The sequence below is a fragment of the Neolamprologus brichardi genome, chromosome 17 (assembly GCF_056152115.1).
Source record: "Neolamprologus brichardi isolate AB-2024 chromosome 17, ASM5615211v1, whole genome shotgun sequence".
Classification (NCBI taxonomy): domain Eukaryota; kingdom Metazoa; phylum Chordata; class Actinopteri; order Cichliformes; family Cichlidae; genus Neolamprologus; species Neolamprologus brichardi.
The window spans coordinates 17,023,815-17,038,007 of record NC_142120.1 but is presented as its reverse complement, the minus strand read 5'-3'; the positions used below and the strand labels follow the sequence as shown (position 1 = coordinate 17,038,007).

General features: G+C 42.9%; 1 protein-coding gene across 2 annotated transcripts in view; it reads right to left on the bottom strand.

The window, feature by feature from the left end:
* The window catches only part of LOC102778455 (ankyrin repeat- and BTB/POZ domain-containing protein 3-A), a 249,547-nt gene that overhangs the window by 38,536 nt on the left and 196,818 nt on the right, over window positions 1–14,193 (bottom strand). For both annotated transcript variants that reach the window (XM_006780877.3, XM_035908257.2), the window contains exon 4: window positions 1,634–1,786. In XM_006780877.3, coding sequence (XP_006780940.1) covers window positions 1,634–1,786 — 153 coding nt within the window. The remainder of the gene's footprint in view (window positions 1–1,633; window positions 1,787–14,193) is intronic.

Sequence of the window (14,193 nt, the reverse complement as noted above, 5' to 3'; positions counted from 1 at the left end):
ACTGTCGGGCTACGATGAAATGTTAACATGTTGTTAATGTTGTCATTAATAATAAAACAATACAGGGTGTGCTCCTGTGAACTAAAGGCCGGCGCACATTTTTTGTCTATAATCCCCACATTATTCCATTAATCACACTCATTTGTTTAGTTTGGCTCCATATTTTCTCCCGGCTGTCCTTGCCATCCCTTGCAGTCAGTCTTTACGCTCCACTCAGCAACAACCGCAGTGGGTGAAAACAATGAAGCCAATGTAAAAGTGTCAAAAACTGCAGCCCAGCTTTAAATGTATAACAATCCCCACAGATTCCCATTTCAAGATTAAATAAAAAATAAACTTAATGAATGAACTCACACAAATTAAATTGTATTAAAGGGTTAAAGTTGTGTATAATTGGGGTGTGGCTGGTTGCTATTCATCACAGAGGCCTTCTAATCTATGTTTGTGCCCCTTAAACAATTTAATTGTAATTATCTGAAAAATACTATGGTTTAAAACCGAATCCAAGAATCTGTGCTCCAGTTTTGGTTAACATTAAATGAGCAAGCTTCTTTCCACTGATTAGTAACTTTCCTTGTAAGATAGTTCAGCCACATCTGGTTACCCCCTCCACCCAAAAAACAACAACAATAACAAAAAACTATGATTATGATGGTCAAAATGCTTAAAATATCCCTAAATGCTGCCTATTTATATAAAGCTGTAGATAAAATGGTTTCATTGCACAATATAAGAGTTAAAATGAATTTATGTGTGGGGGTTTATCCATTAATTGCTGTATTGTCATAGATAAAGTGCATGTATTTGCCAGCCAAACTGACAGACCTACAGCAGACTGAGCTGTTCTGAAGTCGGCAACTGACGTCAGGTAGTTGCAAAGCGGGTCCACGTCTTCAAAGCAACCGTTTCATGGGCAACGGGACTGCAGTGCCATTGCACACGGTTGTAATAATGTTTTGTCTGTGTGGTGATCTAGAACCAGTGTTTCCCCTGTCTGTAGCAAAGCAGCACATTCCTGCTTTCCAAAGTAGACAGCAAAAGGTGGAAAGAGACAGCATGAAACAGAAAATGAAAACAGCACCGTGCTTATGAAACTCTGCCCCCTGGTGGTGACAGCTTTTGTTAAATTCGCAAAGGGTGATCGCAAAACACACCTTTCAATAATGAAAAATAAAATAATCGCAACTATTCTACTGAAAAGCTATTCAATATACAAAGATGGACACTGAGGAGGATGAATGGATGACATATTGATCAGGTCTGTTCAAGTCAAACTGCTCTCTTAAAATGTTTTGTCTGATGTAAACACCATGTAATAAGTCAGGTTACATGTAAACAGCTGACCTCAAATCTGTAATCAGAAAGTAAATGTGCAAGTAGCTGCTGATCAGTCTCCATATTCATCTACATGTCCTAACACTGTGGATGAGATTGTGTTAAAATAAAGTGTGAGCGATCGTTGCAAGTCATTCTTGTGTTTGGTATACGAGACTTGGTTGAAGTTTATGCTAATGCAGCATCTGCTGACTGAACGTCCATGTGCAGGCTTACAGGTTTCATAAATGGATGACACTGAGCTTCATTCTCCAGCAGGTTTGTGCAGTAAATGTTGTTATTGGCATCGTATTCTTACTTTATTTGTCGGGGTTCACAGTCCACGCCGGGCAACAGCAGCCTGGCAGCCTGCCTCACATCGTCACTGTCCACAGAGAAGCTCCGTCGATGTTCAGTGTGGGCAACCGCCACCCGGATCCACTCCATCAGCGGGGGCAGCACCAGGAACGGCCTGCGGAGAAAACAGGTTCATGTGCTACTGTTTAATATCTTAATTAAGTCAGAATACATGAAGATTCACATTTAGTTTAAATTATTTATGAGAAAAACAAAAGAGTCTTTTGGGGAAAATCCATAAATTCTTATTTTTCTTAGATGGCTGGAGGGGCAGTTATGTGTGTGACAGAAAGAAAAGTCAAATCTGTGCAGCTGTAAGTGAAGGGTAAACTTTGTGCTGTTAATGGAACAGAAGAGCATGAATCACACTGCTGTCTAACTGGACCCGAAGTGACTACTGCAGCTTCCTTACGTGCATGGGTTGTTTTTCTGACACTGAGTCAGCAGGCAGTCTGGCACTAGTTTAAAGCAGATTAAGCCAAGTTATAAAAAAGTGTGTGTTGCTCCACTTTTGTTTGATCGAGTGTGCATAAATGGACAGCTATTTGCACTTTTTGTAGGAGCTTTTTAGCTGAAGCGATGTTCAGACCTCTCCTTTCAGCTGTCTGTGGCCACAGGAGCTAAATCCCAATGTCTGGAATGGGGGAGGTGAACCTGTGAGACCTTTTGGCCTCCAGCTAACTTAAATTTGACAGCCTTTGAATTTCAAATGATGACATAAAGAGTAAAACCTCTGAAATTGACCAATGTTTTAAAAGTCACAAACCTAGCACACTGCACAAATAGTTTGACGAGAACCAGGGAGCTGAAATTCCATTGGAAAAAACGATCTACTTCAGGTCTAAATGTAAGGATTAATATGTTATAGCTGAAGAGAAATTATCTGCCTAACCTGGAAAATGATGTTAGCTGATGAACGTTTGTTTGGAGGTTCATTCTACAAACTAAGGTGGCTGTAAGTCTGATAAGACGGAGACTAATTTGGGTTGTTGTTAAGAGTCTAGCAGCTGGCGTCTGCTCTGCTTGTGATACAACATGACATTATTGTTTTTTTGTTTTGTTTTTTTACACAGGTGTTTTGTGTTAGAGTTCTGTCTACACAGCATTTCACCAAATTAATTCAACACAGAAAGAGATACCATCAAGAAAATATGTAAACATAAAATTGCAATTTCTAGCGCACACACACACACACACACACACACACACACACACACACACACACACACACACACACACACACACACACACACACACACACACACACACACACATATGCTGAGTAAAGGCTAACAAAAAATACTTAGTTTAGCTTTATTGTTTTTCTTTTCAACTTTTTGACATATTTGTAGAAAAAATGGGAGCTTTTTATATTAAATACAGCCAAAATTTCAAATAATGAAACTTTGGCCCAACAAACCAGTCAAAGCAGATAGCTGCACCTCCCTGAGCCTACCTCTGCTGGAGTTTTTCTTTCCCATTGTTGACACTTGCTTGCTCACGGGGGTCTTTACCTTACAATATAAAATGCACTGAGTGGACTGCTGTTGCAAACTGGTGTGATATAAATAAAATTAAAACTAAAAGTCTATTTAATTTCTGTCCAGGCGAAAGATCAGGTTTCTTTTTTTTCTACTTGTGGTTCAGTGCAAATACAGCATTTTACTGATATATCAGTGCGTTAGCATAAAGATTCTCATATAACAGAGCAGAAGAAGACAGCATGAAAACCAGTGAGTATAAATGGTGACAGGCACAGCCAGAAGTTTTTCTCTTGTATCATATTTAAAGTGTAGCACCTGTGCTCCACCTTAAATATGTACTACTGTGAGCAGCAGAAAGGAACACATCTGAAGACACTAGGTCCTTGAGATCCAGTACAATCAAAAGCCATAAAAGACATTTGTACACTTCTTTCTTCTACAGGAGTGACTGTGTATAAAGAAATGTGAAAGTTGAGAGTTGTGAGTGTATAAAACAATCAAATAAAGCAAAACGCCAAATAAAGACTTTTAAAGTTGAATTTAAAATAACACACAAAGTAACTAAATGACTCTGGTCTTAATGTTGCTCTGAGTCACTACTTGTGCCTAAACCAACCCATTATCATTTCTCATGAGTCACGCATCAGCCTAACTTCCTAAACACAACCCAATAAGAGGCAGTGTGAAAGCCATCTGGAGCATCACACAGGCTTTCGAGACATTTTTACTGTGTCATTTTGAAAAAGGTCTAAACCTCTGTGACTTCAAAGCCGGTCACAGCCGGGTCCTGTTGACGTCACAGTTCACGCTAGCGATGACCGACGAGTCAACCATAATCAAAGGCTCTGACTGCTAGCACAGAAACTCCTCCCTCCAGCTGTTCAAACCTGTTCAAGCCTTTCCATAGAAAATGAGCTTAGAGGAAGGGGAAGAAGCTGAAACACCTTGTTTCACAAATGCCTAGGAAATAAGTATAACAAAAAAGGATTATTATGAACTGTAAATCATGCAAAGCTACTCTAGCCCAAAAATAATAAATATGGAAATATGGATAAGGAAATTAAAAAAAACACTGAAAAAACACTGAAAAAATGAATATATAAAGTGTAAATCTTCTAACTCAATCATAATTTATTTATATATCAAAAATGTAAATGCAACCGTAGTACTAACATTTCCAAAATAAATCATATAAAAATTAAATAATATTGCTAATGTGATCTTCTCAGGTGAAAATTAACTCTTCAAACTGATAATATCAGCACGTTGTCGGGTTCATCATGTGCAGTTTGCTTTGGTCATCTTTCAAATTAAAAAAAAAATCACTTAATAAAGACTCCGGCTGAACACTGAGAGCCACAAACTTTCTAATTAAAGATGCCCTTACTGATATGTGAAAAGGCAGCAAGTCAATGTTCATAAGTTATAACTCGGAGAGTGGAGAACAGAAAGAGATCTAGATGCTACAACCTCCCTAAATTCTCTTATTACCCTCTTTAATCAACATCAGTAATGGGTCTCGCCTGTCTGACAAGTTCATATTTCATCATTTGTTTCCTCTACAAGTATGTGTGTATGTGTGTGTGCTTGTGTGTTTTTAACCTCTCTCTCTCATAAACACGGACTCGCGTTGTTGTGTCCGTTATTAATCATTTCTCCTTCCGTCCAACAGCAGCTAAATTCAGGTCAGGCATTCATCAGATATTTTCAGTTTTACCACAATGATGTTTTACTGAGTAAAAACGGATAGGATTGAAAACAAAACTGTTCTTGTGACCTTCTCAGATCTTCATAGCCTTGAACTAAAACTAAACCATAACTGTAATTTACTTTCTTCTTAAAGTTGTTACATGAGCAATTCCACTCTCATGGTATTAGCCCTATACTGCAATTAGCATAGGGTCGGGTGCATTGTGTGTCGGGTGGCGGCCAGGAGCGGAGGCCCTGGCGGACTGACCCCCGGCTGCCAAGACTGACAATAGGGACATGGAATGTCACCTCTCTGGTGGGGAAGGAGCCTGAGTTAGTGCGTGAGGTTGAGAGGTACCGGCTAGATATAGTCGAGCTCACCTCTACGCATGGCTTGGGCTCTGGAACCAGTCTCCTGGAGAGGGGCTGGACTCTGTCTCAGTCTGGAGTTGCCCCTGGTGAGAGGCGGCGGACTGGGGTGGGTATTCTAATATCCCCTCGACTTGCTGTCGGTACGTTGGGGTTTTTCCCGGTGGACGAGAGGGTTTGTTCCCTGCGCCTTAGGGTCGGGGAACGGGTCCTGACTGCCATCTGCGCTTATGCGCCGAGTGGCAGTTCGGAGTACCCAGCCTTCTTAGAGTCTCTGGGGGGGGGGGTGCTGGAAGGTGCTCTGTTGTCCTGCTGGGAGACTTCAATGCTCACGTGGGTAACGACAGCGAGACCTGGAGGGGCGTGATTGGGAGGAACGGCCTCCCTGATCTGAACCCGAGCGGTGCTTTGTTATTGGACTTCTGTGCTAATCACAGTTTGGCCATAACGAACACCTCGTTCGAACATAAGAGTGTCCATAAGTGCACGTTAGCACCAGGACGCTCTAGGCCGTAGGTCGATGATCGATTTTGTAATCGTATCACCAGACTTGCGACCATATGTTCTGGACACTCGGGTAAAGAGAGGGGCTGAGCTATCAACTGATCACCACCTGGTGGTGAGTTGGATCAGGTGGCGGGGGAGGACGCTGGACAGACCTGGTGCAAATGGTGGACACCAGAGGTGAAGGGAGCCACCAGGCTGAAGAAGGAGTCCTATCGGGCTTGGTTAGCCTGTGGGACTCCGGAGGCAGCCGACAGGTATCGACAGGCCAAGCGGAATGCGGCTCGGGCAGTGGCTGAAGCAAAAACTCGGGTGTGGGCGGAGTTCAGAGAGGCCATGGAAAAAGACTTTCGGACTGCCTCGAAGAGATTCTGGCAAACCGTCAGGCGTCTCAGGAGGGGAAAGCGGTGCTCTACCTGCACTGTGTATAGTGCTGGCGGAGCGCTGCTGACGTCGACTGAGAAAATTGTCAGGTGGTGGAAGGAATACTTCGAGGACCTCCTTAATCCCACTGACACGTCTTCCGAGGAGGAAGCAGAGTCTGGGGATGAGGGGAATGACCCGCCAATTTCCGGGGGCGAGGTCACTGAGGCAGTTAAACAACTCCTTGGTGGCAGAGCCCCTGGTGTTGATGAGGTCTGCCCCGAGTTCCTGAAGGCTCTGGACGTTGTAGGGCTGTCCTGGTTGACACGCCTCTGCAATGTTGCGTGGAGATCAGGGGCCATCTTTAAGGGCGATCGTGGCTCAAGAGTTGGGAGTTCACCTTGTAATCGGAAGGTTGCCGGTTCGAGCCCCGGCTTGGACAGTCTCGGTCGTTGTGTCCTTGGGCAAGACACTTCACCTGTTGCCTACTGGTGGTGGTCAGAGGGCCTGGTGGCGCCAGTGTCCGGCAGCCTCGCCTCTGTCAGTGTGCCCCAGGGTGGCTGTGGTTACATTGTAGCTTACCATCACCAGTGTGTGAATGGGTGGATGACTGGATATGTAAAGCGCTTTGGGGTCCTTAGGGACTAGTAAGGCGCTATATAAATACAGGCCATTTACCATTTACCATTTAAGAAGGGGGACCGGAGGGTGTGTTCCAACTACAGGGGGATCACACTCCTCAGCCTCTCTGGGAAAGTCTATGCCAGGGTGCTGGACAGGAGAGTTCGTCCGCTAGTCGAACCTCGGATACAGGAGGAACAATGCGGTTTTCGTCCTGGTCGCGGAACACTGGACCAGCTCTTTATCCTCTCGAGGATACTTGAGGGTGCATGGGAGTTTGCCCAACCAGTCTACATGTGTTTTGTGGACTTGGAGAAGGCATTCGACCGTGTCCCCCGGGGTGTCCTGTGGGAGGTGTTGCGGGAGTATGGGGTGTCTGGCCCACTGCTATGGGCCATTCGATCCCTATACAACCGTTGCAAGAGCTTGGTTCGCATTGCTGGCAATAAGTCGGACTCATTCCCGGTGGGTGATGGGCTCCGCCAGGGCTGCCCTTTGTCACCGGTTCTGTTCATAATTTTTATGGACAGGATTTCTAGGCGCAGCCAAGTGGCGGAGGGCTTTCACTTTGGTGGCCTCAGAATCTCATCTCTGATTTTTGCGGATGATGTGGTTCTGTTGGCTTCATCAGGTGAGGGCCTCCAGCTCGCACTGGAACGGTTTGCAGCCGAGTGTGAAGCAGCGGGAATGAGGATCAGCACCTCCAAATCTGAGGCCATGGTTCTCAGCCGGAAAAGGGTGGAGTGCCCACTCCGGGTCGGGGATAGTTCCTGCCCCAAGTGGAGGAGTTCAAGTAACTCGGGGTCTTGTTCGCGAGTGATGGGAGAAGGGAGCCGGAGATCGACAGACGGATTGGGGCTGCAGCTGCAGTAATGCAGACGCTGCACCGGTCCGTCGTGGTGAAGAGGGAGCTGAGTGTAAAAGCGAAGCTCTCAATTTACCGGTCAATCTACGTCCCTACCCTCACCTATGGCCACGAGCTGTGGGTAGTGACCGAAAGAACAAGATCGTGGATACAAGCGGCAGAAATGAGCTTCCTCCGAAGGGAGGGTGAGAAGTTCGGCCATCCGGGAGGGGCTCAGAGTAGAGCCGCTGCTGCTCCACATCGAAAGGAGCCAGTTGAGGTGGTTCGGGCATCTGACAAGGATGCCTCCTGGGCGCCTCCTGGGTGAGGTGTTCCAGGCATGTCCCACTGGGAGGAGGCCCCGCGGCAGACCCAGGACATGCTGGAGAGATTATATCTCTCGGCTGGCCTGGGAACGCCTTGGTGTTCCCCCGGATAAGCTGGAGGAGGTGGCTGGGGAGAGGGAGGTCTGGGCCTCTTTGCTTAGGCTGCTGCCCCCGCGACCCGGCCTTGGATAAAGCGGAGGAAGATGGATGGATGGAAGTTCTCTCTTTCTCTTATATTTTATATAACCACACTACAGACTGACAAGCGCCTGTTTTATGCGTTGTGGTTAGCAACAACAATGGTAACACCATCGCGTCGCGTGTCCACTTGTTTATGTTCCACATAAACCTTTCACAATAAAGCTCAAGATCCTGTTGAGACTTTCCAAAATAAACGAAACCACGTGAAAGAGCAGATTATTTACGGATGAGAAGTAACAAAGAGCCGCCAGGTGCTAAAAAATAAACCTTAGACTCAAACGTTAGAATAGGCTTTTCCCTGCAGCACGCCGTGTAATAAATACTCACAAAGAAAACGGCGACTGTTACAACTTATGTCTAAAAATGTATAGTTTCATGCATCTGTTAAAACACTCGACTCCAGCTACATGACGCGCAGCTGGAAACACTTCCCGTAAGTCGAGCTGCCCAAGATTCACAGAATTTACAGAAAATGTTACATTTTTGTGATTTATATCGTTATCAGGACGATAGAATTCTTATATTGGGATATGAGATTTTGGTCATATCGCACAGCCCTAGTAGCTGTACTGTACATTCCCAGGGATTGCACAGTACACCCTCCTGAAACCAATAAGAGTCAGTGCTTCAGTCCACCTGTATTGTGCTGTGCTGTTCAGAGACTTATCGCCTTCTTAAAGGATAGAAATACAAAGCCTCACATCTTCCAGCAATCAGCACAGTGCTCCCCCAGGAGCTGACTGCCAGTTAAAACTATCAGAAAATTAAGTCAGGTATTTCTGATAAGTGCAAAGTGGAAATTATATGACAAAGCGCTATTCTGGAGAAACATCTGATAGCGAAATGCTCAGCGAGCTGGCAGTGCTCTTGGATATCCAGTCACTCTAATTTCACACCACATGTGGACATTCACTGGAGCCAGAGAAGAAAACCTAGATGGAAAAACAGGTAAAAAAGTTTTTTTCTATTCAGCTTCCTCTTTAAAAGAAAAAAATCACTCAGGCAAGATGTGAAACCACTTCATTGTGTCCAAGAGGGCTCAATTAAAAAAAAAGAAAAAGCATCTTTGTCGAGCAAAGCTAATACTCATAGTTTTCTCCATGAAAATGGAGCAGAACAGAGGTATTCTGGACAAGATTTGTTTGAATAATTTTATATATTTATTTTTGTGTATTGTACTAGCTCCAACAAAGCATTTTGTTCCATCTAATACACAATAATCATAGGTTAGCGTAAATGTTGTTGCTACTTGTGCCTTCAGAAACAGCATTTTATCCAAAAAGTTTAAGACAAAAAATGATTTGTCATTAAATTTCCCCCCCACTGCATTTGTTGTTTTACGTATTGATTGTTCACCATTAGTTTCGTTAGCAGAATTAAATTTGGATACTTTATATTAATAACACTTATGAAATATTTTCCTAAGTGTCAATAGTCCACTTTTATTTAACCTCCTGTGGTGTAAGCTTTTTGTTTTTTTTAAGAAAATGAGGGATATTTTTATAATTATGTTATTGTTATATATTTTTGAAGATTCACAATCCTAAAAACAATATGTGTTATAGAGTGTGCTGGGATGATGTATTCTTGTAGGCCAATCCAGAACTTAGAATTCCCCCAGGTGTCTCAACAAAATCCCAATGGGAAATACATATTAAAAAAAACCAAATTCCTCTCTCATCCCTGCAGGCGATTTATCCTTCTAGCTCGGATCCCCTAACAGTCTCTAACAGATCCTCTGAGAGCTTGAGGGTCCTGTATATTTGCTGCTCCCAGGACTGCGCTCTTCTGGACAGAGATCTTGGATGTTGTTCCTGGGATCTGCTGGAGACATTCGCCTCACTTGGGAGTCACTTCACCGAGTGCTCTGATTACCACTGGGACCACTATTACCTTCACCCTCCACATCTTCTCTCAGCCCTTGGTACTTTTCCAGCTTCTCGTGTTCCTTCTTCCTGATGTTGCTGTCATTAACTATAACTTTCTATCACTATGGCTGTCTTCCTTTGCTTGTCCACTATGTCCGGTTGGTTAGCCATCACCACTTTGTCTGTATCTCGAAGTCCAATCAGATCTTGGCTCGGTCATTCTCGTTCCTATTGTTAGCCACTTCTTCTGTCTGCTGGTGGTAAATACCAGGCAGGGGCCTGTCATTCCATGATGGCTCTTCTCCTTGCTCCTCTTCTTTCTTGGGTTTCTGCAGCCTGACACGGTCAGTTGTGGTTGTAGTTTCCATTCTCTTGTATTTGTTGTCATATCAAGCCTTCTTGTTTTTGTAGATTTTCTTGTGTGTCTTGTTCCAGTCTTTACTTCCCATCTGTCTGATTATCTTCACCTGTGTGGATCACATGCACCTGTGTCTCTATCGCCTCATATTTCTAATCCATAATTACTCCCCAGAGTATATTCATACGTCTCCCTTTGTCAAATCCTACTATTGATTTCCCTGCTTGTGTTCTGTGTTCCCTGGACTCCTGGTTCATGTAACCTTTGTGGTTCAGCCAAATAAAGACTCATTTGTTTCTGCCCACATGTCCTGGTTTGGGTCCTCTCCACTTCAACCTCACAATGATAAATTATTGTAAAAAAGATTTGGTTAAAGACTGAACAGACTGGACTGATCTAAAAGACTTTTCTTCTCTTGGCAGTATGTTCCATGTACATCCTACTCACTTCTAATAATTATCCCATCAAGCTTGTAAAATGGTGCTTTTCTCTACCCTGCATTAGCGAGCAAACAGAATAACCCTGGCTAATATATACTTTTTGGAGTGTCTTACTCTCTGAAGAGGATAATTTGTAGATAATTACAAAAACATTTCTCTCACATGGTTTTCATTAGCGAGCTTTCTCCTTTTTATAGTTATACACCCTTTTATATCCTCTTTATAAACTAAGCTATTCAGGATACTTGAAATCATTAATACTGATCGAGTTACAAGTAATTTTGACTCACCAGATCCCAGTTTAAATGATAATAACACAGGATATTTTCCTTCAAAGCCTTTAAACCTATGAGGAAGTCTCAGATGGACATTGGGAAACCTTAAAGCATTAAACAGGCTGATTTCATGTTACAGTCAGTTAAATTATATTATAGGTCCATCGGTAAAGGTCTCTTCAGAGCTTTTCTCCCTTATGACCCTCTAGCAACTATAATTTCTTAGAGAAAAAAATTATTCCCAACACGAGCCCCGTACCCATCAGGGACGGCTATGCTTGCTGTTTATGCAGGCGTCTGGTAAATCTGCTGTAAGCACATGTTTTATCAAGGCACTAGCTTTTAGATACTGACGTTTTACTACTCAACACTGTGTGTGCATCAGTTTCTCATTCCATAACTCAGTCTTTCCTTGTCTGTACACTAACAGTGTGCCAGGAACTGAACTGCATTAAAAAAAGAAGGGTTTTCCTTTCTGCTTAGCATTTGGCTGACCAGTGCAACAATGCAGAGCTCCTCCCTTTTCACTGAGCTTTTGGAAGATGTATTTTACATTGCAAGGTTTGAAAAAGAGGAGAGACCAAGTCTGGAATGAAAACACTGCGGGAAATGTTATCCATCGATGCAGGCAGTTGGCCTGCAGCAACATACAACAGCCAGAACTGCCAGAGTAAAAGAGTAAACGTCTGTTCCAAATTACCAAATACATCAAAGCAGCTCTCTCACTACTTTTACTTACCACTAAACTTAAAAATTGAAGTCTTGCAGAAACATTTCTCTTCTTCTAAAGCAAATTTACATCAGGTAAATATTCAGAGCTCAGGTGTAAAAGTCATTGCAGCAGTAATTTTTCACCTCACTGAAGCTCGTCTGAAGTTTCCCAAAATAACCCAAAAAGATGATCTTATCTCATTTGATCATATTCTGTCTTCCTCTCATCCTGCTGTGTCTTTCAGACCCTTTTTGACTTGTTTTCAACCTTTCAGTTGAATGCTAAATAGAGAATTTTCTCTCCAGGGGCCTGAACCTGCTGACATGTCACTCAGCCTGACATTCCTAGTGCTCCCCGGGGTCGTCAGGATTGAGTTTCTATCTCTGCAGAGTGGAAGAAAGATGTTGGAATATCTGTCCATCCGTCCATCCAAGCAAAGTCCCTCTGGTTCCCATCAATCTGCTCAAGGCTTAGGGAAGTGTCAGCGCTGAGTAGCACACAGCTTCTTACCAGATCGCTTGTGGTGCGAAAAACTTGTGCGAGGGTCAAGGAACATCTGCACTAACTGGTATACCACAAACTGACAGTGGCAATGTGGTTGAAAGGATGAAAATACCTAAATGCCACCAGGAACAGCATTTGCTTCTACACGTAGACAAAAATGTTTCTCTAAAATGATCACATATCAGAGTGTGCTAGATTTCCTTTAGTTTGTTGCTACCCCACTGGACCTGTCTGGACTAGACTGATGTCATTTTTTGACAAAAGGTGCCACCATTAGCTAAGCTATTGTAGTCCATCTTATTAGTTTACTAGTCAACTGTTACTGGTAACACCCCAGTTACACAAGCTTAGAGACTAGTCAGCACCCCCCTGACAACCACTTGTTGCTAGGTTGCTGGAATTGCTGCCAGATGCCAGGTAGAATTGGTTGCAAAGATGCAGCAACAAAAATTTCCTTGCAGTTGCTTTGGTCATAGTTTGCATGGAAGTTTCTGACTTGGCTGCAAACACTCACCAACTAAACCAACTACTGTCTAGGTGGTAGTGAAACAGAGAAGGCTCCCTTTCAACAACAGGCTTAAGCAGTGAAGCAAATCTTTTACTTTAAGAACAAACATACTGTTGAACTCTTCACAGTTTTACTACCGCCCTGTATGTAGTTGTCTAACATTTGCATACAAGTTGTTGTCTGCCAGCCAACCAAAACAAAGGCACCTGCCATCCCCTGCGACGCCCAATCAGATGGCTGCCCCTCCCTGAGCCTCTTTCTGGCAAAGGTTTCTTCCTGTTAAAAGGAAGTTTTTCTTTTCGACTGTCTCTTGCTCATAGGGGGGTTGTTTGATTGTTGGGGTTTTCTCTGTATTACTCTAGGTTCTTTACCTGTTGTTGTGAATTGGCACTATGTAAACAAAATTAAATTGAATTAAACTGAACTGTGGCAATCTGCTAAAGGGCAAAGTGAACAGAGTTCTATTTTTTGGTACACCAAGCTTTGTGCAACCAATTTCACTGAACAACCTCAAGCAACAACTCCCAATTCAATTTGGGAATGCACCTTTTCCCTAGTGAATAGAAGTTGCCCGGCGATCACTGACTTGTCTTTAGCCCTGCAGGACTGGAGCCTAAACTTTCCACGTTCTTTTTTCTTTTTAAATTCAAAAGTATGAGACATGTAACATTATGCAACTTCTTTTAGATCCAAATAGTAAAACAACAAAGACGGGGAAAACAGGAAAAGATAAATAAAATAATGTCAAATGAGACTAAGCAATGCAAAGTAAAAGTACAACTCTTGGTCCTTTAGCTTAAATCTGACCTAAACGGCTTAATAAACTCAATCCATCGTTTACAACAGTATCTGCTTCAAGTTAATTTTCCCATTGCAGATACACCAGTTTCACATCAAACCAGTGTACTAATGTGGGTGGTTTTTAGACAACATTGTTCCCAGTAAACTTGCAAATATAGAAACTGATATAGAATCATAAAGATGTTAGAAAAAAGAATAAAGAGCTGGGGAAAGGCCATGACTTTACGTGTTCAGATGATATCCATTCACTTATGTCCTGGTGTTACAGCGGGTAGATTATTATCTGTATATGACCACAGTTACAAACAACAAAAATACTCCTCAGTCTCTCGTTTTCTTTCCCTCTCCATACACAGAACTGATGAAGCTCCAATTTGCATTTTTAGCAGGTAGATAGCACTGTAATAATCAAGTGCAACAATTGTGCTGTTATGGAATAATTTTGAAATAATAATAGCTATGAATTTTTTAAAAATAGCTGAGCATAGTTAACTGACTAAAGCAGAGGAATAACTATTTCTCATTTTAAGCTCTTTTACTGTGCAAAATTGATCAAAACACAAGACGAGTTCCATTTAAAAGTTTTGACACATTACGCTTTCTTTTTGCATTTTGTTGCTGACAATCACTGGTTTTCTTGAACCCATAATCAGTT